Source organism: Apodemus sylvaticus, chromosome 2 (assembly GCF_947179515.1).
Source record: "Apodemus sylvaticus chromosome 2, mApoSyl1.1, whole genome shotgun sequence".
Lineage (NCBI taxonomy): Eukaryota > Metazoa > Chordata > Mammalia > Rodentia > Muridae > Apodemus > Apodemus sylvaticus.
The window spans coordinates 167,086,309-167,114,071 of NC_067473.1; the positions used below are offsets into that span (position 1 = coordinate 167,086,309).

Below are 27,763 nucleotides of genomic sequence, written 5' to 3' on the forward strand. Positions count from 1 at the left end.
GCTCCAGGGACAGCTTGTCAGTCTTAGTCAGCAGCTAGCCTGATCTAAACCAGCAGGGACAGCAGGGACAGCCTGTCAATCCTAGTCAACAGCCAGCCTCAACTAAACCAGCAGGGACAGCAGGGACAGCCTGTCAGTCCTAGTCAACAGCCAGCCTGATCTAAACCAGCAGGGACAGCTTGTCAATCCTAGTCAACAGGCAGCCTGATCTAAACCAGCAGGGACAGCAGGGACAGCCTGTCAGTCCTAGTCAACAGCCAGCCTGATCTAAACCAGCAAGGAGACATGTATGTCCTTCCACACCATTTTGTGGACCAAACTACCTACTTGGATGTGGGAAACATGGTTACCTGGAGAGTAGACCCTTTTCTGCTGGTGAGGACTAGAGAACACTGAGATCAACAGTGGAGTTCAGTGCGGGGGAACTGTGCAGAAACTTGAGTCTTTGATTCATTATGGCTACCATCTCTTAACCTGCTAAAACAGCTAGGTATGTGGACAAAGCCAAGAACTTCGGTCTCTGTGTCTTTCACGGACTGGACTGTGCGATCCATTACTCAGCTCATGGGAAACATGAATCAGAGACGCTTCCATTTTACTATCCAACCAAAACTACAGCTGCGTGGACATGCTGGACACTCATTTTTTTATATCCTTGCTTTCATAACACGTGCAAATTGATATTCCCTCTCGCTGACACCTGTTCAAGCTCTGCCCGTTGCTGCCTCTCTCCTATCGCTTACTGGCACTATGACCTACCTGGATTCACTGTAATCTCATGACTCGCCCCAGCTGAGGTACTGGAGTGCACATACAGGGAAAGCTTTCCTTACGAAAACTAGACAACCCCCCCCCAAAAGAACGAGGGGACCTTTCCTTGTCTCCATCACTCAAACAATCTAAACGCAGCCTCAAAACTATTTACAGGGCATTTAACTTGTCCGAGGGCAACCTAAGTATGACAAGGCAGGGACTGAAGGCACTTTAGTGAAGGCTCTGGGCATGCAGGGATTATGACTCAAGGTGTTCAGTTCATCTCTGAATGAACTGCCAGAGACCAAGTGTGTACACGAGACATAGCAGTTAGAACTCAAAATCTCAGGCATAAAAAAGTTAAGAGTACTTCCTAAGTCCACAGATCATCAACAGTGGATCTGAAACTGTTCACCTCATAGCCATCCCGCTGTTGCTCTGCCGACCAGTCTGGAAATTCATGCCTACCAGAAATAAATTTATCTCTGGGTTGCACATTTCAAAGGTACCCACCCAGTTCTTATGATCTCAAACTCACAACAAAACATACAAAACACTAACTCATCAGTGCCTGGCTCAGCATTTGGCAGGGCTGGGGAGATGGTGAAAAGCACAGGATGCTTTTCTTAGACTAGTTTGATTCCCAATACCCACATGGTGGCTCACAGCCATCTGTAGCTTTTCAACACCCTCTTTTTATGCCTCGAAGTGTACCAGGCACTCATGTGGTACACCAACATCCACATGAGATGAGGAGGAAGAAAAGGAAAATACGCACGAGTTACACAGCCTTTCCTTTGAAGGTAAAAATTTTATTTTTGAGGAACTTGTTACTGCACATTTCAGAGAGAGCTATGTGAGAAAGCAAAAATGTTCTCCCCTCATCCTAGGAATAAATAAGGGCATAAAATTTCTTCTTAAATCATGACACTTGGAAGTTTAGCACCAGCATCCAAAATGAACAACAAAGGAAAAAGAGCATTTACTATATATTTCAGATTTCTTTGGTTGGGGCAATCCCCATGTGGTATTAATATTTCTTCTTTTAATTCATATTACCAAAACAGTAAAAACCAGGAAAAAAATAGAAAGCACTAGGTTGCTGAAACTGGGGAGGCTGCTCTCCTGCGCCTGTGCAGGTTCCCGGGGTACAGCTTGATGGACACTTGCTGGCTCGTTCCCTTTGTAGATGTTAGTTTCGTAGAGAATAGCAGTAAACATTCTAATGTCCAAATCTTGGTTAGTCTTCCATTTTATTGCTTAGATGTTTCTTTGGTGTTGGTAAGGTCGTGGGTGTGCTTTTTTGCCTTGTTTTTGAATGGTCATTAATTCTTAAGGTCACCTGGAAGAAAGTAAAATCAAATTTTGAGAGTGATATACAATAACCAAAAGTTAGGGCACACAGGCAAAAATTTCCATGCAATTCAAAATTATTTACAAGGCTCTAAAAATCAGGTATATGTCTTGCACAGGCATAATGGGATGAAAATTCTTACTTTTTAATGAAAAACTTATATATAGCCTTGCATGATGATGAACACTGTAACCCAGAGTTGTAAAAAAGGAAGAAACAGGAGACTGTCAGGGCTTGCTGGCTGTCTGCCTATAACTCTACACACAGCTGAGTGGGTTAATGTAGGTCCTGAAGGAGACTGTCCATTCTCCCCAGAGAAACAAGGAATGCTGCTACTTACTACCCAGCACAGCAGTGTGCCCTCACGGACAGCCAATTCCAATCCCACAGCACTGCACAGGAAAGCTCATTATAAACCCCAAAGTGCACTTTCAAAAAATGGCATGGGGAGTACGTTTTACAACTGTAGCAAGAAAGAAATACATAAAAACGTGCTAGGGGGTTGATAGGTAAAATCCTGGGAATGAACCAGGTACACAGGCCTGTAATTCATATGCTCAGGCCCAAGTTCAAGACTACTGCAAGTTGTTGGCCACCTGGAGCCCTGAGCCCACCCAAAGAAAACCCAAAGTCAAAATCACATATGGAATAAAGCCATTAGCCTAATCCTCTGGAAGCTGCATATGCTTGGCTACACCTCAATCTACATAGATAAAACGGACAAGGTCTTTAGCAAGACAGAAAAAGGGCTGTTCTTCTCCATTGCCCATTTGAATACCTCAGCTACTTCAAGCACTCGCATGACAGCGCTAGTCACTAGTTTGCTCTCCTGACCAGCAGAGGGCATATCAATGTTACAAAGATACACTCCTCAATTTCTAATACTAAAGCAGGCCAGAGCTTCAGAGACCTCACTAGATCTCATATCAAACTGCATGGCCGCAAACAAGTAGCAATGATTGGAAGGGCAAAGAAAAACCATTCAGGAAGTTTTAAATTAACAAACTGAGCCCAGTATTATGGTGGTGCATGCTTGCAATCCTAGCACTAAAGTGGATCACTGAATTCAGACAGCCTGGAATACATAGAGTATCTCTTTGTCTGTTCTTTGTGACAGAGCCTACTTGTATAGCTTTGGCTGTCCTGAAACTTGCTATATAGACTAGGCTAGCCTTGAACTCAGAGAACTACCTGCCTCTGCCTTCTAAGTGCCGGAATGTGTATGCAACCACTCCTGGCTACTAAAAGACTGTCTTAAAACAATGACACTGGCTAGTAGGTGACAGAACATCACTGGTTTTCCCACATGTCCTTGCTGTGGAAATGGCTTGGAAGTGCCTGCCATGAGGACAAGTAAGATTCTGAACACTCACAGGAAGCTGGAGCCAACACCAGTGCCCATCGAAGATACAGAGGATCCCTAGAGCTTCTGGCCAGCCAGTCTAGCCGCCACTGGCCTCAGTGAGACCCTGTCTCAGCAAGTAACATGGGAAAACAAGAGCAACCTCTGCTCATTGCAAGCACAGCCCACTGACAAGCCAGGCCTATGGCACAAGCCTGTAAACCCAAGCATGTGGGAAACTTGAAATAGTATTGCCTCAAGTTCAAAGGAACAAGCACCAAGTCAGTGAGGGTTCAAAGCACTGCGTGCTACAAAACCACCAGCAGCAAACCCATGCATAAACAAACAGAAAATAGGCTGGGGGAGAGGCTCAGTGGGTTAAGAGTGCTTGCCGCTCGTGCAGAGACATTTTAGTTTCCAGTACCAACACTGGGTGGTTCCTAAATGCCTATTTCAGCCGTAGAGGATCTGATAGACTCATCTGGACTCAGAGTGGGAACTGGCACTCACATGCACATATCCCCACATAGACAAACATATACACTAAGTCCTTTTTAAAAGCATTGTTTAAATAGATAAAACTGGGCCAGCAAGTTGGCTCAGTGGGTAAAGGTGCTGCTTGTTATACAAGCCTTCTGAGCTCCACTCCCAGATCCCATGTTCAAAAGAACTGACTTACAAAAAGTGGCAACCATTAAACCTGTCTCCGTATTTATACCTCAACTTGGGTATTAACACTTACTTTTATAGGATCAATCCCCAATACACCGAACATCCAACCATACCCCATCCCTCACCCTCCCTCAACCTCCCAGGTACACTGGAGACCGCTGTAGGCACAGTGGAATCCCTGTGTGCTGCTGAGAGAGCAGGAACAAGGCTCACCCTGCTGGTGGTTAAGGTGCCTGGGAGCCAGGGTCACTCGGCACTGCTCTGTTCGGTGGCTGGAGCGGGGTTCTCAGTTGGTGCTTCACCTGCCTTGGTCTGAAACAGAGCAAAAAACAAGCAAACTCCTTTAGAGGACTGTATAGCGTTTAAGGGTAAAAGGTCTCAAAAGTTAATTTTCTTGCCTAGGACGAAAAAATAACAATGCCGGTGTTGCCTTTTATATGTGGGTCAGAGACTAAGTGGCTTCTACATGACCAATAAATACCTTTCTATCTCGAATCCACAGCATGCACCGGCTGTCACTTTGTCCTTGTTCACCAGCCGTTTCTCTGCTATTAACTGCTGTCCTTCAGACTAAGCTCCCAATCCCTGCTAGTCTAATTCCTCCAGAGACTGTTTAACAAGCTCAAGTCAAGTGCTCAGCTCATGTTACAGGAACAAAATATTGTCTACAGATGGAGCCTAAGCAAGCAATGTTGTGCTTGGTTAAGCATTCAGTTTCACACGGGGAAAGACCATCCTTAGGACTTAAAAAAGGTGGCGTAACTCCTAAGGATGATCTGGGTGTGTCCCTCCTGGCTACTGGCTTTACCTCTTTGCCATCTTGTGAAACAGCGTTGAGGGGACGGGAACGACGCCTATAGTTGTAGGGGCGTCGGAATCCACGGCGGGCAGACGGCTGGTTGGGACCATTGGCCGCTTGCTGATTTTCTTTATCTTCAGCCTCTCCAATAGCAGGGGCAGGTCGTGGGCGAGCAGGTCCCCTAGGGCAAGGAACAGAAGCTACATAAGAAAGCTACATGTGTGAAGGCTTGTCTACTACGGAGCCAAATGATTAACTGATTACTAATACTTGCTCAATCATCCACAGAAGAAATGATGTTTGGTGAAAATCTGTATTTTTCCATTCTTTTGCTCTTTTGATTGTTTATACAAAGGATCCTAGCGGGCACTGTGATAGGCACCAAGGAAAATGGAGGAAGAAAGAGGCAGGGCCCAAGCTGCTGCCTGCACATAAGGTGGTCTGGCAGGAACCAAGGTTCTTACTGGGAGACTCCTTAGTAAGGAATCATTAGCCGTTACTGCAAACCGGAACCAACCATGCAAGCAAGGCTGCAGTGCAAATTCTTTCCCAGTCTGTCCTGTTTTTGCTTTAACACCCCCCCCCCCATTGATAATCAGCTAGTATGTTTAACCAATAAAGCACATGCAAATGTTCCAAAGTCTGAAGGCAGGAATAGTTCTCTGGTTCCAGCGTTTTAGATAGGGGGAAGGACAGCATGTAAGACACAACATCCAGGAAGTCCCATTTGTTCCCCTCACCTCAAGGGGGACATGGTACTGACAAAAGTTTACACAGGGAGATGGCTCTGTGGGAAGAGCACCTGCACCCTGAACACATGACCTGAGGCCTGGTTTCTATCCCAGGAACCCATGAGAGATTCATGTCCTGACCTCACTGTACATGCATGCACACACACATGAAACCTAACAAAACCACCACCCAAAGGATCCCAGGGAGTCTGACCCAAATGTGGAATAGCAAAAGACAAAGCACATTAAAATAGCCCACCCTTCACTGACAGTAAGGCCAGGGGTACTGACACCCAGGGTGTAGAGGACATTGTGGTAAGCATCAGAGACCATTTATTTATGTAAATGTTATTACCACTGAGCACCTCCACCCCTCTTCTTGTTGTTGTTGTTTTGAGACAGGCCTCACTGTTTCACTCTGGCATAAAATTCAGAGATTCACCTGCCCCTGCCCCCCCAGCTTTAATGACTTTTCAAAATGTCCAAGGTCCAGACCTGGCGGCCATAGCAGGGGCCAGAAACATGCCGAAGGACACATAACTACTAACTGCTGCCTGGTTCTTCCTAGGCCACTGAGTATTCTACTGCCAGCTTTCAACAGCCCCAGGAGACTACCTTGAGGATTAAAATGTTTAGTGTTTCGATTTCTCTCCATTTCTGACACAATAAGGTACCCATCAATTAATGCTTATTTTGTTTAGTTTAGTAAAAATTATGCACTAAATCATATATAGTGTCAAATACCTATAACTCCTGTCTTGGGGGGCCAGGAGTTGAGGCAAGGAGGAGTTCAAATCAGAGGGCAGCCAAGGGTACATAATAAATATGAGGCAAGACTTGGCTACACAGTAAGACCCTGTGTCAAAGCAAAGATTTATTTATACGACTTCAAGTTGCAGGCTGCGTTCAAGTTGCAGGCTGCGACCAGCCAGAGTTAGAAAGAATAGCATTCTGGCTGTAAAGAAAATGAGTATCTCAGTGTGTGGGGAAACCCTGGGCTGCTCCCCACCACAAACACTCAGGCTCATGGCCAACGCAACTGTATCTTCAAATAACAAACACGGTCATGTAACAGACCCATGGTGCCCTCTCCCACTCCACTGCCCCTCTCAAAAACCGTGGCAAACACGTACCTGCGGAACCTCGGGCGGTAAGTGGGATTCCGATGAACCTGGAGCTGTGCTCCCTCGGGGACTCCATCCTTCATCTCTCCAATCTCACCAGCCTAAAGGGCAATGACAGCTGGAAATGAGCCAGGACACAGGGCAAGAAGGGTCAAAGCACACATTCCTGTGCAGAGACTGGCTTTAAAAAGCAAATCTGAGGCAAGAGCTTTGTTACCAGCCTGAAGCTCCAGTAACTGAGCCTGCTACCCACTGGCTATTTCTATGAATGACAGGAAAGAAATAACTCATTCCTACCACAATAGCCTTTCCCGTTCCTTAGCACGGGGTACCTGGCTTTTCACACATTAAACTCTGCCCCTTTCAACACCAAAGACTCTTCCAAGGGTTCAGGCCTTAAGGGCTCAGTCGCACTGCTCTCACCTCCCTCGTATGTGAGAAGAACTAGTTCGCAGTGCCAAAAGCAAACAAAGTAGCATATTTATAATAAAAAGGAAACATTGTATTTTGGAGCAATTGGGAGTGTTCAACTGCTTTAAACTCAGATGCACTGACCCACTGAGGTGCACAGGTTCCATGCTCAGGTCACCTACAGCTAGAAGCGGTTGAGGGAGGAACGGAATGGCCAGGCAGGAGATAGCGACTGGCTTCAACCCAGTCCTGACAAATCTTAAGCACATCTTTACCTATAGCTCTTCTTGAAGCTTTTTCATCTGTTTAAGACAAGTGTAACATTTAAACGTATGTTTTTGGAGGGAGCAGAGTTAAGACAAAGTATTACAACAGAGTGGTGGCTAGCCTCAAATGGCGATCTTTCTGTCTCAGTCTTCCACGGGTTAGAAGAATTATATACATAGGAAGCTACCACCCCCAGCTTAAAAATTCCTAGGCTGGATCTAGGCCTCTGGGACTGGTGACCTGGATTTGCATCTAGGGAGCCACTTGGTGAAGAGAACCTCAGTCAACGAAGTGCTCGCCTTTCAAGTCGGAGGACTTGAATGTGGATCCCTCCGGCTCATGTAAAACCCAGGCATGGATTTGCAGTCCCAACACTGGGAGGCAGAGGTGGGCAGATCCCTGGAGCTCACTGACTCAGCAATTTCCATCAGAGATCCGGTCTCAGAAATAAGGTAGAGGGGCCAGAGAGAAGGCTCAGAGGTTGAGAGCACTGGCTGCTCTTCCAGAGCACCTGAATTCAATTTCCACAACCATATAATGACCCCACAATCACTTCTAACTCCAGTTCTAATGGATCTAATGTCCTGTTCTGGTCTCCAAAGGTTACGAGGAAGATATGTATATAGAATAGTCATTCATTCAGGCAAGAAATCCTCCCTGCCCTACTACTGTAACAAACACACAAAATAGTAACAGAAATAACAACAAGAAGAAGGGAGATAAGAGGAAGACACCCGCCATGAACCTCTGGCACAAACATGCGTACATTCACTCACAAACCAACAACCCACCCCCCTTTCATGGTGGCCCAAGCCTGTAACCCCAACACTCAGAAGACTGAGGCAGGAAGAGCACCATGAGTCCAAGATCAATCTAGGCTACATAATGAGACCCTGTCTCAACAAACAAACAATAAAAAAAACAACAAAAAACCCATCTCCCTGCTTTACCAAGGGGAGCACGAGCACTCCCAGCACTCAATATGCCCACTGGCTTCCTCATGACCCAGTTCTTTTTTACTGAGTGACGAAGGGCATCACATTCACATCTAAACTTGTCTGTTTTCAACACACAAAGCCAACTAACCCCATTTTTATCTCCATTCTATCCCTGATTAAGACATGTAAGCCTCCTGAATCCACAGCCATCTCCTTCATTTTGAAAAGACTCCAAATGGAAGTAGCCCTCACTCCTCAGTCGGCATTATTTAAGGTTTCACTATGTGTCAATGTCCCTTAGAGCAACGAGGCCTCTTAGACACCTGTATTAAGTTTATCGTTCTCATCATTCTTGGCTATCAGATCTGAGCACCTAAATTTGGAATACGTTAAATTTAATTCATACATCTGATAAGAAAGCCACAAAGTAGAATAATCTATTTTTCTTACCCTGTGAAGCAGTACCATAACACTGTTGACACACACCTGGGAGGACGGTTAAAGTCTCCAGTTAGTGTTTTACAAGGCCCCTTTAGAATGAAAAAGCTCTATTCCACAAATGTTTAGTATATTTGTGTATTTAATTCCACCTGTATGGATTCTTGGGTTTCGATTTTATTCAGTGAGCCATAATCTGTCACATCATTACTGGCTAATAGGAACTCTACATGTAGGTTTCAACAAGTCTCCAACAATCTTTAAAGTACTTCCTGCCTTTGTGGCACAGGATGCTCAAGGCTTTTACTGGTATTTTCTCTGATCCAGCTCAGAAAACAAATATTTTTAGAAAGGGGCTTCTTTCCATCAAGGGATTGCACCCAGAACCAAGTAACAATGCTCAATACTGCTAGGGTATCCCTGCTTTGGGGTCTTTACATACATACTCACACAGACATGCAATCCAACATGTCTGTGCTTAGCGTCCTGACCATACCACCGTCACATAAAAGACAGGCAGGAAAGCCAATCATCTTTGTGTGCAAATATATGATGCGTGTTTCTTTGGGTTTGGTTTTCTTTCATTTTTTCTTTTTGGTTTTTCAAATTAGGTTTTTTTGTGTGTGTGTGTGTAGCCCTGGCTGTTTGGGAACTCACTCTGAAGACAATGCTGGCTGGTCTCAAATTCAGAGGCCGAGATCAAAGGTGTGGAGCAGCTTGCCTGGCTGTGAGTGTCTTGCGTGCGTCAGTTTGGTAGCATGGGTATAAATACAATAGTACACCTGCAGAGGAGAGGTGTGGCTCCCTGCATCCCACCATGTTTGAAACATCATCTTGTGTTCTTGGCTTCTATAGAGGTCAGTCTGTCCAGTCCTGCTGTAGGAGGGAGCTGGCACAACATATGCACACTGCCATGCACAGCTTCACATGGATCCTGGGGGTATGAGTTCAGGTTTAATGCTTGCACTGCAAGTGCAAGTGCACTGCCAAAGTCATCAAAGTTGCTAATTGTGAAAAACACTCAAATCTCTTTATCTGTAAGAAAAACAACAAAAGATATGGAAGCAGCATTGCTTAGTTCATAGGCCAAAGACAAAACTAGGACTGATTTCAAACATCTGCACCTGGTATGGGCTACAGTGCCGCTTCCTTCTCTTTATTAGTTATTCTCTGAAACTTAGGGGCTCTATCTTTTATAATACACATAACCATCATACTTAAGAATGGGGACTGACTATCCATCCATCCATCCATCCATCCATCCATCCATCCATATCTCCATACCCTTCGCCATCACACAACCACTGGCCTGCGTGCTGCATGGCATCATTTCCCATGTTGCCCCACACTGGTCATAAAATTTTACTCTGCAGTAGGAGTCAAAGCCTTTTCCACCTGAACTTAATAGTTTGTAACTACCCTAGAGATCAACCTTCCTTCACATTTTTAAAAACAGTTTACAACCATGTCCTAGAAGATGCCTAGTTACATGCAGAAGGTTTTGATCTGAGCTGCTGATCTGGCTTAAGGAGACTTAGTAACTGTGTATCTATCAACAGTGCAGTAGTATGCATAAAGAATTCTAATGGAAAAGCTGCTGCAGACATCTAACATGGGTTCCCTTTCCAAGATGGAACAGCTATGGTCAGCATGTGTTCCAGACAACCACAAGCCAAGGTTAAGCATGCTGCCAGGGGCGGGGGCGGGGGATGGGGGGAAACAGCATTAAGTCACACGGCACTCTATGACACCAAGAATCCTTTTGCTCCTATCTGCAGTGTGAACTATACTCTTTTAAAAGACATGTAAAACCCCACAATGGTTCCAGGAAGTGTGAGTTAAGTGCCGGACAGGACAGCAGGAATGGCCTGGAAGCCGCTGCTGGAGAGCTGCAGCCTGGCGGGCGGAGAGCTCTTGCTTCCCTTTCCTAGAAGCCTCAGATGCTGCCCTGAAGATGCCTACTCGCATGTACCCAGCGTCTCCATACATCTGACACGCCTGGTTATTTTTAGCACATTTGTCAGGGGCAGCTGTTGAAGAGCTAGAAGGGAAAAACAAGAAGCCGTGTAGAAACAACAGCCATGCATGATGGGAATGGGAGGAGTGTGGCTAAGAGATTGAACAGAATGTTCAGTCAAAACATTTGGGGGGGAGTGAGGGGTGGCGAAGCCCAAGGGCACTCAGGAAGAAGAAGCTGTGGCTGGTGATAAATAAGGACCCACTCTCAGCTTCCCAACCTCCCAGGGAATTCAAACACTGGTGTAAAGCTTATTAACAGATAAGTTCTACCTATTTCCAATACTCAACCATCTCCACTCTGTTAGTGTACCAGAAAAAAGCATTCTCACCTAATTTGGCATTTTATATTTTCCGCTTATGTTGTGCCCCACCCTCATGTTTAATACAACATTCTAGTAAAGGCATTCCATGCTTCCATTTAACAGGCAAACTTCATCTCTCCAAAACTTGATTTTGTCAAAAAGTGAAAGAAACAGGATTAAAATCTATACCCCTTTTCAGGTAAGAGTCCAAGTTTTTAGAAATATCATTTGGCTCAGTATGTAGCAGAGGCTAGCCCTGACTCCTCCTGCCTCAGCATGAAGCATCATGCTTGGCTTGTTTTCCTTACAATCTACAAACTAGACACCCTACCTACCCACTGTCCTATATGCATGGGGCATATGATATGTAGGGCTTATGATGTATGCACTTCTAAAAACGTTTTTACAAGTGCTCTAAACGGGCAGAGTGGGCCTTGCCTCAGCTTTGGTAGCATGGGAAGCTGCAAGCAATAAGCAATGTGTTACTTCCGACAGCTGGAGTTGGAGGAGGAGAAGGAGGAGGCAGAGAAGGACGAAGGGTGAGGACTGCTGAGGAGTCTCAGGTGCATTTTACCTGCATTCTGTTGGGATGGGGAAAGACCCGTGAGCGACGGTCAAAGGTCTGTCCCACGTGGTAAGGCGGGAAACGCCGCTGCCGGTATGGAGGGCGATATTGGGGGCGGCGCAGCTGATTCCTGGCCCCAGAGAACTGCCCATCTGTGGCAGGGGGCTCAAATCCTTCACTGCTGCCGCTCCCTTCCTCCTCCTCCTCCCCAGCGTACTAGCGAAGCAAAGAAACAGAGTTTCAGAAGAAGTTACAGCGAGGCAAGAACCAAAGAATACCACTTAGGATGAGCTATCACCAGGAAAAACCCCAACTCCCATGGCAGTGACCCTTCATTGTGAAGACACAGCACTGTGCAGACACAACGCACTGTAGCCCAGACAGTCAAATGATTGACTGGGATAAACTACATGGAGATTAAAGTAGATCTATGCAGATATCATACCAAGCAGCAGGAAAGCAAGAGCAAATCAATCTATTACCAAATCTAAGGATACTGAATTAGATAGAACAGCCGTGTTACACTGTTTGTCTCCTTTCAATGTGTCTCCCAAATTTACCCAGTGGGGAAAGTCAAGAACCATCAAGAAAACACAACAATGTCATCAGGAGATTTGACCTAGGCCGTAAGCTTCCTAGGGCGGTTGGCTCTCTGGAAGCTTTCCCAGGCTCCAAAGGCAAAGCACTACCACAACTCCACTGAGATGCTCATCTCTCACCAGCATATATATGGTGGATCTTCTAGTTTAGAATGGCAGGCAATCTCTCAAAAGAGCAAGCACAAAGCAGACAGAAGAATCACGCTTCTATGAAACCATGCATCGCAGGCACGCAACGGTGCAGGCACGCAACGGTGCAGTGCGATGACTTTCTTCTCTCCAGTGTGCACAGGACTTTCAATTGAAATGTGTTATCAGTATTAATGAGCTATTTTAAATCAAGTATTTAAAGTTAATTTTAATTTCTAATAGCAGTATCATACCATTAATGATTTTGAGATCCTTAACACCATCTACACCTAAAGGTAGGTTCAAAAATCAAACACCATGAGGACTATGATCTATCACATACTTCCTTTCTATGTAGAAATAAGGTTTAATTGTATTTGAAAAGCAGGAAATCCTAATACTATTTCTAAAATATAGAACTCATTTTCCCTTTTTTTAACTTTAAAAACTAAACAAACATCCCTAAAGAATTTATTAACTCAAATCTCACTTTAAAGACTATGAAATGACAAAGTTTTGCAAGAAAACATCTGTAATTTTTTTTTTTAACTAAATTGAAAACTAGTAAGCTAGTGAGCAGCCTCTCTTAGAGGATAGGTTACTTTTAAGCTTCAGAGCCTCCACACCAAACCCACATGCCCAACTGCTAAACTCCCCACAGAACTGGTTTGGTCTAACTTCACAAACCAATAACACACTGCTCTGAGGGACTAGACTTAATTCAAGGGCCCGTCCGTGTTTAGCAGGCAGGCTGCCGCTGAGCCACAGCCCAGCCCTTTTACTTTTCATTTGGAGACAGGGTCTCCTAAGTTACTCAAGCTGGCCTTGAACTCACTCTGTAGCCCAAACAGGGCTTGCACTTGCGATCCTCCTGCCTCAGCCTCCCGAGTAGCTGGGATTACAGACCTGCGCCACCAGGCCTAGCTCATTCTACTCTTTATAAAACCTGTATGAATAAATGATTCACAGTTATGTAAAGATATATTTTGCATAAAAAATATTCACCACATAAATTTCTGAAGGCATTATCTCTAAGTTCATACACCTACATCTTTCATATGGACCTCTGTGAAACAATCACAATGGCACCCTTGCTGGCCACACTCAGGTTAGCACAGCGGCAGACACCACATAGATCAACTCCATTTCTTTTCCAGCTCTTGGAGGGAAAAAATGTTCAGGAAAAATTTTTACTGAAAACTTTCTACCACTTTTACTTCTGAATTGACCTAGATATTTGAATGATCATAGCCAGAGATCTGGAATGTGAATGAACTGCGTCAAAGCCAACTGCCCATCCCTACCCCTGCCCCTCACTGAGAGATGAAGTGGAAGACACATGTGTACCTGTCTGTGTGTACATACATGTGGAGGCGAGAAGTTGGCATTGGGTATCTTTCTCACTCTCCACTCGCTATTCTTGAGACAGGGCCTCCTCTCACTGAACCCGGAGCTCACGGACTCAGCAAGGACAGCTGGATGAGCTACAGGCATCTCCTTGTCTCTGTCCCAATATTTGGGATTACCAATATCTGCAACAGCACCCAGTGTGTGCTGCAATCAGGTCTTTGTGTTTGTATGGCAGCTACTGTACTGACTGAGCCTTTTCCCCAGCCCTCGTGAATTGTTAATAAAACATAAGAAAAAAAAAAATAAACAGATGAAATGTAAGGAATGGAACAAAAATCAACACCGACCCCGAGTGGATGCCAACTGGAGAGCAGAAGCAACAGTCTATGCATCAAAGCAGGGCAAAGTACACTTCATCTGGGTATTTTTTTTTCATTGTAGCTCTGGATGGCCTGGAACTCAAGAGATCTGCCTGCTTCACTCTTCCAAGTGTTATGATTAAAAACACGAGCCACCATAACTAGCTAATCTGAAGAAATTTTGTTCTTTTGAGATTTTTAAGTTTTTCTTTGTGTGACACGGGCAACTTCCCTACTGTGCTTAGAGATCCTGAATGTTGAGTCTGTGGTACTGGCACCAGGCTCTACATTAAAAATATAGATCATTATATTGCCACACCTTCTTAAGAATCTAGCAAGGTCCTTATGACCACAAATGGGTTCATTATATATTTACCTTGAGAATATTCCTTTAAACTCAACCTAAGAATGTTGCAGCCAGATTCACCTAAAGATGCTTCACATGGACAGAGCACTAATCCAAATACCCAAAGATGTACAATTTCTCACCACTTTACTTTGAACTAAGAACAAAAGGCTGTCCTGTCCTACACCAAGTAGCCCCTTAGACAAGGCATGTCACTCAACACATCTGAGGCCAGCACGCACTGTGATTCCTAAGATAGCCCGACTCTTCTTGCCAGACAAATGCAGACTTTCTTAGAGGCCAGCTGTCTCAGCATCGAGGTAGGGAACAGGCTACACAGCTGTGACGGGAACCCCAATCCTGGTGCCAGTAAATACCACAAAATGAGGATCTGGCCAAAGGAAGAGAAAGCCTTTGGACAACTTGGCACCTTCATTAACTCTGGTTACGAGTTAAGTGAATGTCTGTTACTTGCAGCCAACTCTACCCTAAATGACACAACTTCTGACTGGCAAGTTTCCAATGGGACCTGTAGCTATGAATAAATTCTGGGCACTAAAAATTTCCTTTCAAAAAATGATCATGTGCCGTTATCTCTAGAATATGGATGGCACTTTCAAATATGGTATTTATCTGTTCCTAAATTCAGTTTTAAATATGGGACATTTGGAATCCACGATTAGGGACACAGAGAACATACATTACGGGGAGGTCCACGGCGCCTGCCGTAGTAGCCGCGTCTGTACCGGCGTCGATCGGCGGCATAACGGCTCCCTTCTACAGGAACTCCATCTGGGCCAGTCACATTTGCTGCTTCAGCACCCTGAGGAAGAAAACAAGAGTCTCCACAGTTAAAAGAAACCAAGTAACCCCTTCCAGGAACAGTCAGCTACAGGGTTAAGAACCCCTACTGTGAACTTAAACATCCTATTCTTACTACCTTAACTGGGGTGCCTGACCTCTAGAAGCTTGAGACACTCCACCCCCTTGCCTGATCAGTCAAGGTTAGGAGCTGTGCATATAGCAAACATGAATGAATGAATGAGTACAAGACACTTCAGTGGAAAAGAGACAAAATATTATGAAACGTTCACACACACTGAAGCCTGTGGTACTACCGGAACCCTGAGAGGTCAGCTCAGGCTGCTCTACTTACTGCTTAGCTTGGCAGAAACAAGGCAGAAAAGGCCCCTGACTTAGGAACAGTCTCTACATAGTCCTCCTTTCGGCCTTCCTGCTATATTCTTGACTTTGGCTTTCTCTTTTCCTACCCCTAAGTGCTAATGGATGAAGCCAAGAAATTGAAGCGTGCTAGGCAGCAAGTATTCTAACACAGAGCTATATACGCCACCAGCTGCCACATCACCAAGTTCACCTGCAACAAATCGGGATTAAAAAAAAAAATCCCTACTTCTTTGAGATACAGGATAGCCTAGAAACCAGGGGAAGGTGAGCATGGCCTGTCTGGGACTTTAATCACATATTCTTTACCATCCTTTACTTTCACATATTCTTTAAGTGTAGAAGTACATCATGATCTGGCCAGTGTGAATCCTAGCTATCAAGTCCCAGTGCTACCCAAAGTCATCTGCATAAAATTCTGGACAATGTGAAATTAAAAAGAACAGCTACTAGAAAGTTTTGTCTCCTGGGTCCCTTAGAGCAACCTATATAAGAAATAGGCAGCATACACTACTCAGGAGGCTGCTGTATGCAGCCATTGCACACCAGGATCCACCAGGAGAGAAAGCTGGTCGGCTTAATTGGCTGCAGCCCAACGTTTCTGACATTGAGATGGGAGGGATATACTTTTGAGGCAGAATGTTACTATGTAGCATTAGCATAGCCTGGCCTCAAAATTGCAACATTCCTCCTCCTTTTTCAGCCTTTCTAGTGCAGGGATCACATACTACCATGCCTAGTGTCTCATAGGGATTGAGCCACCGGTTTCACCCATGCTAAGGAAGCACTCTACAAATTGTGTTACATGTCTGGACAAGTCAGTATGAGGTCCAAACTAAAATGCGTCTTAAACTTTGGAGAAACCAGGCTTTATTTCAGAGTTCCTTTATTAAACAAGAAACTAAAATATATAGCATATTGAATATTTATAATGGCATCCAGTCAAAATATTTCTGCTTTCATTTCCTCCTATCACAAAAAATTTAAATACTATTATTTCAGAGGCTGAAAAGCCACATATTATACCATAAAACTATGTGCAGGCACGCTCTTACATTACAGAGCTTCTCACCTTTTCTCCTTCAACCACATCAAACTCTACAGTTTCTCCATCCCCCACACTGCGCAGATACTTGCGTGGATTATTTTTCTTGATGGCAGTCTGTCAAGGAAACAGAAAATACCATTGGAGGTGTAGTTCCCATACTGAAATGTGTTCATTAATTTCATGTTACCCAGAATACTATCTGTATTTTGCTTAAGAAAATAACCCCCCCCCCAATTCTTCCATTAACCTGCATTTCTAAATACTCTTACACCACAGTGCACATTTCTTTCCTGATTTGTGGGATGCTTCAAACTGTACCCCAATAGGTGGTATAGAGAGGCAGTCACTACCTACACCTGCTCCACCCTGTCACTCAATCAAGACATTGAATCAGACAGAATCAAGCCAGGAGACTCCTGAGGTTTTGTCTCTGGCTCCTTCCACGAGGGTAAAAATGCCTGCATGAGACCTTATATTAAGGTGGGCGTGGCTTGGTTACAGAAGCTTATACATGGTGGGTGGCATGCTGGAGTGATAGCTCAGTGGTTGTGACCCCACACTGCTCCTGCAAGGAAGGATTTGAGTTATAGATTCCTGCCTGTAACTCCAGAAGGTCTAATATCCTCTTCTGGTCTCCAGCACTGCATGCATATGCATATAAAATCCTCCCACCCCCACATACACATAAATAAGAAGGAATTAAAAAGTTAGCATGGCTGGATATAGTGATATATGACCGTAACACTAGCATTTGGGAGGTGGATCAGGAATTTAACACTAGATTCTTTCTCCAAAATACAGAAAGATGGCTTAGGGGCTTATGTTTGAAATTATCAGCACTTGATGAGGTAGGAGAATTATTGTGATCTTGAGGCCAACATGGACAACAGAACATTCAAGACCAGTGTAGACAAAGTAAAACCTTGTCTCACAAAAATATACGAACACATTAGTGATAAAAAAAAGAAATATCAATGAGATAACGTTTATGCCCATAAGTACAGGGAATATAATTAAACCTGATCATTTCAGGATTGATGGCACAAGTGTAATTTGATGGTGACTTACCTGAGGTCACAAAGCTAAGAACAAGTAAAAGATTTGTATCCTTACATTATCTGAGTTTTCAGCATTTTTCACCTTACATGCCAGCTATCATCAGAGAACTCAAGAACCACTCTACATAAGGCATCTGCACTTCCATCATCTGCTTAGGAAAAGGCTCTTTCTCTTTTTCAAACACAGGGAGAGAAGAAGCCTCTACAAATTTCCATTTCCCTGCCTAGCATCTCTAAATGGTTAAAGGGCTGGGGAGTTTCTATGGAACTAGGTCAACCTTATTTTATAAAGCGATTAGACTGTGTAATCCAGCCTTCCTCTCCTCTGAGTAGGAGGGAGAGAAGGGGGGAGGGAGTGAGCCAATCGGGCACAGACCTCACCCACTCCACAAGGAGGCAGCTCAGGACAGGATGTATGTACGCACAGCATGAACATTTAGCCATTCCAAAAAACAGCCCCTCCCTGCCGGCTCATTCCCCTTTTCCTGTTAAACTGGGCAGGCCTCAACACACTGAAGTGACTCACTACACAGCCTCATAGGGCTGGAATCGGGTCATCAGCTCACAGGCAAGGAGGCTGGCCACCAGAATGGAAAGCCCTTTCTCCCAGCAGTCACTGAACAGGGCGCTTCCCTCAAAGGTCATTAACCTCCACATGTTGCGAGCAACACTTCCTTTTCAGTCGGCTAGGACTCTAAAAGTCACCGCATCGCAACGAATCCACTCCAGTTATCTAGTTACAACAGAAACGTATCCCACAGGGCAGACCTATGAAGGATGGAAAATACGGCTAGAGGTTTTCAGATGTGGCTATCTCCAACTGCCAAACTACAGCCCAACACATGCACAAACCTAAATCCGAGGGAACATGTACAGCTCGGCAGCTGCACAGTTCCATGTGCCAATGCCATGGATTCTGAACGTGGCAGGCCCCTTTCAGACTGAATATACAAAAGGAACAGCAAAACCGGGCGTGACTTCTCTTAACCTACTTTATAAAGCAAACCATCTAGGATAGTAATAAAGAACATCTGAGGTCTGAGACACATGAAGCAGAGCTCCACAAACCCATTTGCTCTTTCTTTTTCAAACAGAAGGAAACTGTCCCTGCCTTGGACGTGACTGTGTGCTAGATATGTCTCAACCAACAGGAGGGAAAACTGTCTAAGAAATGGAAGCTTTCTCCTGTCTGAGGCCTACACACAACTAATCCTCTTCAAAGGAGTTTTATCCAATACCAGCTCAGGCAAAAAGCCAGGCTGGTTCTGGCCAAGCACCAAGGAGAACACCACTGTTGTTAGGCCAGTGCTGACATGAAAGCTGATTTTTTTTTTCTCTTCTTTTTCCTTTTTCCTTTTTTTCTCCCCTTTGCTAAGGACTCATAGGCTTTAAAAACCAGAAAGTAATTTAACTGAAAATGACTTCATTCAAACTTGAAAACAACCCAAATGTGTGAAAACAGTTTATATAGTGGTACAGGAAGGTTGTTCTACCACTCTGAATAATGAGTTCAAGACACTATGATCATTTACAGGATTCACACAGGCAATGTATACGTGGGAATCCCTCTTACCTGGTGTACAAACACATCTTCTTTGGTGTCATTTCTGTTGGAAGGCAGAGAAAAAAAAAAGAAAAAGAAAAACTTACAATTAAAGGGTCTGAGAATTCAGAGACGCTTCAAAGAATAATGCACTATGAACAAAGATCAAGACCTAGAGAAAAACCAACTTTTAAATAGTTTGCCCTTTCAAAAAAGATGCCAAGAAGCAATTCCCATGACCCATCTCTCCCAGATGCCCCTTCCCTGCTCCACACTGCAATGCGGCGATCCAAGCACTGGATTCCACACACACAGGATTCCACACCCATTTGCTCACACGTCTTTCTCAATCACATGCTATGTAATCAGAGCCCTAAATTTTCCTCCCAGCAAAAGCAAGACAGTCAAAAGGACAGGGCACAGCTGTGAACTAGGCTCTCCTTACACTGAAACTTAAAACAGCCTTCCCACCACCCCACCCTAACCTCCACCCAACCCAGACAGATAAGAAACTGGAGGAATTGGTTTTAAAAAGCAAGAAAACAGAAAAACATCAACACCCTGCAAAATACACCTCTGTATCTCCAAACGGCCTGTGGTTGCCTCAATTCCAATATGGTCACAAGTCACCGTGGTTTAAACACTAATTTCCTCACAGGACTTGGAGCAGATGAGAGTGCAGCTCAGTTACTCTCTAGTTTGTGACCTTAAGGAAGTTACTTAACCAGATTCTTTATCCCCTATCTGTGAAATTATGGATATGGCCTCTCTAATGTTCGCTTCCTTTCTGACAGTAGTTTTAATCTCTGTTCTAAATACTAGAGTATATGAATATTCTGGAAATGCATATTAATATTTAATGACCATCAGCTTAGAAATGAAACTATTTACCATGCTTAGGAGTATCAAAATGTATACAACCTATTAATAAAGTGGAACAATGGATTTGTAACTGCCGTTATGACAAAGTAGGTACAAGACATCAGACACATACCGGTTTATAAATCCATATCCATTTCTGACGTTGAACCATTTGACAGTGCCAAGGACTTTGGTGGCTAAAAGGTGAGATTAAGCAGATATGTTAGCAGCTGACCTACAAAGAGCTAAATCTCCTATCACTGAGGCCCTGGTATCATTACACAAAGTCTAAACACCCTTGAGTAAGCCATTAATGGCTTAATTAAAAAAAAAAAAACCACAGCAAACTGGAATTGTGATGAAGAGACGATTATTTCAAGTCTGAGCTTTTCTTTTGTGCAGACTTTCCTCCAAGAACTCAAGGGATGGCCATATGCCTGGACAATTCTGCAGGAATCAAAACCGAGGAAGGTAGTGGAGAAAAACATGCTGGTAAAGATTCAAATCCAAGGGAGAGGCAGCTGCATCTGTGTATAAATCCAGCGCTTTGGAGGTGAAAGCAGGAAGATCACAAGTCTGAAGCCAGCACCCTAAGGACTATTGTGAAAAACAAAAAAGCTCTGGAAAGTTTCCAGGGCCGGGGACTTGGCTCAGTTGGTAGTGCACTTCACATTCATTCAAGAGGCAACAGGTGTGAGCCTCGCAACAAACGCAAACCAACAACAACCAGGGAAAAAAAAGACAACAAGAAACACATAACACATTCCAGTTGTTCACCCAGACATTGCCATTGTGCAACGGAAGAGCCACAGAGAAAGAACTGATGCTGGGTCATCTTATCAATTCTTGTACTTTAAAATATTAGGCAAACTTTAATAAGTAACACAGTAGCTCCTTCTTAATAATCAAGCAACAAAAGATATGAAGACAGTATCTGGTGGCCAAATGAGGACTGATCAGAAGTCCAGAGTAGTAACAGAAAGAACAGGTGCTGTCTGACCCAGTTCTGTACATTACACAAGAGACCCTTTTCACACTAAGGGGTTTACCTGCTGTTTTCAGTAGCTGAGAAGGAACTCTGGCATTCTTTAGAGTTGATTGACTACTATTCTCTACAATTCGTCATGGGCAAGATAATATCTCTACAGTGCCTCAATCGAAAATTCATTTAAGAATCTAAATTTTGTAGATTCCAAATATGACTGCTGGAATCAATGGTGAATGTCAAATTTAGCATCTCCAGGAAATGGATAGGTCTAAACCAAGGAAATGCATGAGACAGACATCAACACTCAGTGAAACAGAAAACCTGGCAGGACTACACTTAGAAGGGAAAAGCTCAGGAGTGGGCAAGCCAGATCTACTGCCTCTCAGTGAGGAGATGCTGTGATTCTGTGAGGCAAAAGATAGGCTTGCACACACAAGCCTCTTAGCTTTCTTTGATGAGCTCCTCAGCCTTAAAGCCAATCTAACATGAACTGCAGAGCAAATGAGGAAAAACAAAACAAAACAAAACAACCCCCCCCCCATGTTTCGGATGTCAACACAGAGAAGTCAGCTTTGGATAAACAGCATGGCCTCTACACCAGGATTCCACACGAGAAGATTTTGTTTCTTTAAAAACTTCTGGATATACACAGATATATACAGATGTACACATGAAGATTCTGAAAGAAACGGATACATTGTGGTGGTGCACACCTTTGATACCGCCCCTTGGGAGGTAGAGGCAGGATGACAAAGAGTTAAAGGTTATCCTCCTACTACAGAGTGAGTGTGGCCAAGGCCAGCCTGGGCTACTTCATGTGACCAATCTCAAAAAAATAAAAAGTGCAAAGCCAAAACAGATAGACAAAGGCAAGAGGGAAAGCCAGTGATAGCAGCACAAGGGGAAGATGGGAAAGATTCTCAAGTCTGTTTTCACACGGTTGAAGGTCTTTCTTCTCAAAGTATTTTTAAAAGTACTAACTGTGCAAATGTCTCTAAGGACTTCATATAACCAAACAAATGCATTTACACTTCTAATACTATATTCAAGTACACAACAAGGGGTGGAGTAAACCTATTCGGTTCTTATCCTTTGGATAAACTTTTCTCCCCTAAAGGAACTACATGGTATAAACCAAAGTTAAGGCCCCTTTGCAAAATACCAGAATGAGGGCGTCCAAGATATCCATTTCAGTCAGTACTGAGTCCAGAACACTTTGGGTATCCATGTGTCTGCCTGGCACAGGAGCCGGCAGACCACATCGGACAAAGACAAACAGTGCTCAAAGTGTCAGGTGGAAGCCTGCCCTTCATTTTGAGTCTCTGGACTTTTGAGTTGGCAGGATGAGAGACATCAGCCTCATCACCAGACATCAGGCAGAAACAGAACTAAAACTGCTGGAGATTTCGGAAATTAACCTTCGTTTATCGCCTCCCCCCACCCCCAGCTCCAAAGATATTATCTACTTTTCTTATCTCAAAAGTGCAAGGATCAAGTAAAAACCTGTAGGATTCCATCTGCCCTTAGTAAGTAAGCTATCATTAAGAACCTGCTTCAGCTAGCAACACAGGGTTCTATCTTTCATTTTGTATGGAAATGGTCCAAGGTGCCTCTGGTTGAAAGTCCCACAAAGCAACACCCATAAGACCTTTATGGAACTTTTTTAGTGCGGGTGGGGGGGAAAACTGGCAGGAACCGAGTTTTTAAAGCCTTGGGAAAACAAGAACGGGAGGATTGTCAGGGATGGGGAAACACCCAATGGTGTTCTATTTCCTTCCACAATATTCCTTCAGCTTTCTTGCTAAAATGGAGAAGCTCGGAGAGCAGGCGAGCTCAATCGGCCCCACCCAGAAACAGTGAACATTTCTGAAGCATCCTACACCATCTGTTAACTTTCCTGTTTCGGATAGCGAACCACATGCACACGCACACACCCTCCGGGGAGCTTATCCACCACCCACCTGCTAGGCAAGCCTGAGGAAGGCCTCACACCGGGCGTTCCTTAAGGAAGATGACACCGAAATGTGCGACAAAACACAACAGTCACCGTTGCAAACCCTCTGCCCCCCGCCCCCGAAATCTCCAGTCCCCACCTTCCCTTTTCCCTCCAGTTACAAGTCTTAAGGTGACCATGTTTTGGACACTGATCCTACTCCACTTCCGACTAAGTTTTTCCCAGCCGTCACGCCACGTGTATTCCCACAGTGTGGGAGAGGGAAATGTGCAGCAATTGGTGGGTACTGGGAGGCTCTTTGCATCTGTGGGCACAGTAAGGGGAGGAGGGTGCCCGCCCCAAGTTTCCCGGGGCGTTGCAACATCCCTGTGCCGGCATGTGGCCCGCAGGAGCATGGCGGCTGTCCCAAGCCCACGAGGGAAGGGCGTCGGGGACAGACACCTGACCCTCCCAGGCCAAGGGGGGAAAATACAGCACACAATAAAATCTTCCCAAGTCACCCCTCCGGTGCCTTCCCGGAGTCCCATCCTCCCCCAACCCCTGAAGAATCGTGCTGGTTTCCAGACCCACAGCAAAGACTCCCAAACCTGGCCCACGTGTCCCAGTCCGCCCTGCATCCACATCCATCCTCGCCCGCCGTCTCTCCCGGGCTGCAGCCTGGGACTCACCGAGAACTTTCTTCTCCGCGTCCTCGCTGCCCGCGGGGGCTGATGAGGCCGGGGCGGGCCCGGGGGCTGCGTCTCCGCCGGGGCTCCCCGCGAGCAGCGCGGCGGGCGCCGGGGCCTGGGGCGCGCCGCTGGCCGCCGGGCTCTTAGGCGCGGGGTCCGGGGGCGCCGCGGCGGGCGCGTCGGCCGCGGCCTGCGGGAGCGTGGTGCCGCCGGTGGTGGCCTCGCCCGCCTCGCTCATGCCGCCTCTCCGCTCTCTCCGGGCACCTCGGTGGCGGTTGGCGGCGGTTAGCGCGGTGGCAGTCGCGGCGGCCGGCTCGCTCTCGGTGAGGCCGGTGCGGATCGCGCGGCGCGGCGGCGGGCGGCGGCTCGAGGGCGGGGGACGCGCGCGCTCGCGGTCTAGCTGGGTCTCCCGGCCCCGAAGATGGCCCCGCGCAAGTGCTCGCGGGCGGCGGGCGGGCTGGCGGGCGCGGGGCGGGGAGAGAGAGGGTGGGGAAAGCTGCGGTGCCTGCTCATTAGCATTTAAAGGAGCCTAGGCTACTTGGCAAGGCTCCCGGTGCTGGGTGATGCGGGCACACGGGCGAGGTCGCACCGGAGCAGAGGAGACGTGCCCTCCCTAAGACATTTCACCTGAGCCTGCTTCTTGAGAGGTGGAGTGGGCACAGAGCGCCTTAAAACAAAAACAAAAAACCTCTTTTACATTCGCGCATCCAGCAGATACCAGAAAGTATTCTGGGTGCTAAGATTAGGAAGTAGAATAACCTGGGAGCTGTGGTTTGCCCACACCAGTATTACTAGTACGTAAAAAACTAAGGCCGGAATGTCACTGAGAGTAGCCTAGCTTGGGCTACTGAGACTGCTTCAGCTGTCCCACTTCCAAGTAGTAATGCAAAAAACAAAGACAAAAACAAAACAAAACCGCCAAGGGCTCGGAGAAGTAGCTTAGGGGATCCAGTGCTCACATGTATCATTTCAAGGTCATCATGGACAAAAGAAGTTTGAAGGTTGTATGAGTCTTTCCAAACGGCAGTGTGTGTGTGTGTGTGTGTGTGTCTGAGTGCGCGTGCACGGGAATACCGCCCCCAATCCCCCAACAAAACAAAACAATTATAAAATCAAAAGGCCTCATTTAGCAACTCCATAAGTGCGAAAATTAAAATCTAGATCTTCCAGAAGTACTGGAACTACAGAGTGCAGGGTTTACACCAGTTAGAAGCAACAGATAATAAGCTGTTAAAATGTATTTAATAGCCGACATTGAAAGAGTGGAATAAATCCATATCAGACATTTAGCTCCAGTTGGCTATAATTATAGCTCTAAACTGGGGAAAGCTTGAGCAACTGAGAGTAAGGCCTGCAAGATGGCCCAGCGGGTAAAGGCTTGACTCTAAGCCTGACCACCTGAGTTTCATCCCCGGACCTACCAGATGGAAGAAGATTACCAACTCTCTCAAGTTGTCCTGGCCTCCATACATGAGCCATGGCCACAGCATGCGGCCCCACCACCCCCATAAATGTAAAACCAAAAAACAAGCAAACTGTATGTTTGAGACAGGTTTTTCAGTGTTAGCCTTGGCTGTCTTCGAACTCCCTTTGCAGGCCAGCCTAACGTCTGAGAGACCCTCCTACCTCTCTGCCCTCCTCTCCCAGTGGTGCTGAGATTAGATTAAAACTGTGTGCAGCTCTGACCAGTTTAAAAACATTTTAAGGAAAAGAAAACAAGAGCCTTGCTGGTCTCTAGGATAAAATGTGCAAGATGCAGATTACCCATAAACACCCCTAGCAGGAGGCCACATCACCCTTTATAGAGTGATGCTTAAGGCTTGACCAAAGAACTGAGACCTGTACCAAAGACTATCTGGAATATACCGCCATTTTGCCTCTGGAGCGCCAAACAGTGCCCTCTTTAGTAACCAAATTAATATGGGCCAGCTAATCAGTGTCCCAGAGCCCTTTATGAAAGTTTCCCAAAGGTGCTGTGACAAGAGGTTAAGTTATACATGTTTTCAGTGTCTGGTCCAATGAAAGTTTTCTTTTAAAATTCCTCTTTTCCCACGTATTTACCCTCCTTCCACCCTTTGGAAATTGCTGATTACCATCTGCCATGGAGATGGTAGCTCTCATGTGCAACTCGATTTTTTTGCATTTCTACTGGTTAGCACAATTCCAAGCCTACAACTTGCACACAGTAAATGTTTGCAAAATAAGAACAACAAAGACTAGGTTATTCCAAAGCCGTGTACCTATCAATGCAGTTGTTATATAGTGCATCCATGACAAATACAACTTAAAAAAAAAAATGTTGGGCAGGTGAGATGGCTTAGCAGGTAGAGGGACTTGTTCCTCCACCTGACAACTTGAGTTAAATTCCCAGAACCTATCAGGTGGAGGGAAGAGTGGACTGCAGAAAGCAGTCTCTCTGACTTCCACACCTGTGCTGTGGCAAACATGTCACCCATACCTACCAACACACACACACACACACACACACACACACCTACAAATATTGAAAATGTGAAAAAGTAAATAAATGTAAATTCTGGACAGGGTTGGGGTATCATAACCTTATAATCCCAGTACTTGGGAGATTGGAAGGAAGATTGCAAATTCAAGGCCAGCCTGAGCTACATGACTAAACCTCACCACCCCCCTGTCAAAAATTATAGACCAAAATAAATAAGTGATCCTTATAAGTTTTTAGAAGTTTAACTCTAAGTTCTCAGTTTTTATATAGTATCACTGCATGTTCCATATTGAAATCGAATGAAAATATGAATATGAGATATGAATAACGTTTTTATTAGATATATTATTTATTTACATTTCAAATGTTTTCCCCTTTCTTGCCCCTCCCCCCAATATCCCATAAGCCACCTCCCCTTCCCCAATCAGCCCTCCCCCCACTTCCCTGTCCTGGTATTATTACTCTATGCTACTGCATCAAGTCTTTCCAGGACCAAGGGCCTCTCCTCCTTTTGATGTCCAACAAGACCATCCCCTGCTGCCGATGTGTCTGGAGCCTTGAGTAACTCCATGTGTATCTTTGGTGGATGGTTTAGTCCCTGGGAGCTCTGAGAGACTGGGTGACTCATATTGTTGTTCCTCTTGTGGCACTGCAAACCCCTTCAGCTTCTTGGGTCCTTTCTTTTACTCCCCCATTGGTGACCCTGTGTTCAGTTCAACTGCTGGCTGAGAGTGTCCCCTCTGTATTTGTCATGCACTAGGAGATGACTAACATTAAAGAATTTGTTCTTAAATGTAAAATATAAGCATTACTTGGGAAAGCCCCCATGCTTGTGGTTTTATAGTTAAATTGTAAGTTGTGCTTTATGCTGGTGAGGGTTGGCCATTGCTTTTCTTATCCCAACAGGATGGTGATCATTGCTGCTTACCAGTCAGAATTGTGCTACAAGGAAAAAAAAAATACGAGTGGAGTTGAACTCGATAAAGTGATCCAATATCAAGGCTTCAAAAATGTATTTTATTTTAAGTGTATGAGTGTTTGCCTTCATATGCTCTACCTATGTGTCTGATGCCCACAGGAACCAGAAAAAAACACAGGATCCCCTACAACTGGATATACAGAGGTGGTGAGTTGCCACGTGGATTCTGGGAACTAAACCTTGGTCATCTGCTAGTGAATGAAGCTAGTGCTTGCTTGCTTGTTTGTTTGTTTGTTTGTTTTTTGAGACAAGATCTCTTGTAGCCCTAGCTGACTTTGAACTTGCTGTGTAGCTGAGGCTGACCTTGAACTCCTGTCTCCACTTCTATTTTTAGAATACCTTTTATTTATTCCTTGATAAGATCAAATGTATATAACGCCCTTCCTCAACTTCCCCCTCTACTTCTCGACTTTAGGAAAGGCAGATGTGCCTCACCTGGCAAAAAGAAAAATACATGCGCTATACATGCGCTGTTGGAGAATAACTCCTAATCTCTGGAGGACCTTGAAGAAATTGTAAATGT

At 45.1% G+C, this 27,763-nt stretch overlaps 1 protein-coding gene and 1 non-coding gene across 3 annotated transcripts; both read right to left on the minus strand.

Annotated features, from left to right (window-relative positions):
• Positions 1-1,544: 1,544 nt before the first annotated feature.
• Ybx3 (Y-box binding protein 3) lies at positions 1,545-24,263 on the minus strand. Of its 2 annotated transcripts, XM_052175092.1 has the most exons (10): positions 23,801-24,263; positions 20,324-20,387; positions 19,360-19,393; positions 16,753-16,842; positions 15,199-15,321; positions 11,725-11,931; positions 6,785-6,876; positions 4,930-5,101; positions 4,335-4,433; positions 1,545-2,095 (listed from the first exon to the last, which is right to left on the minus strand). In XM_052175092.1, exons 1-9 carry the CDS (start codon positions 24,036-24,038, stop codon positions 4,368-4,370), a joined length of 1,086 nt encoding a protein of 361 aa, XP_052031052.1. In that variant the 5' UTR covers positions 24,039-24,263; the 3' UTR covers positions 1,545-2,095; positions 4,335-4,367. The 2 variants fall into 2 exon arrangements, with proteins under 2 accessions (XP_052031052.1, XP_052031053.1); XM_052175093.1 differs by lacking the exon at positions 11,725-11,931 and having other exon boundaries at positions 23,801-24,258.
• Positions 16,138-16,271, minus strand: LOC127679512 (small nucleolar RNA SNORA70). Its single transcript, XR_007976815.1, has one exon. It is a non-coding gene; the product is annotated as a small nucleolar RNA SNORA70 (small nucleolar RNA).
• Positions 24,264-27,763: the final 3,500 nt, after the last annotated feature.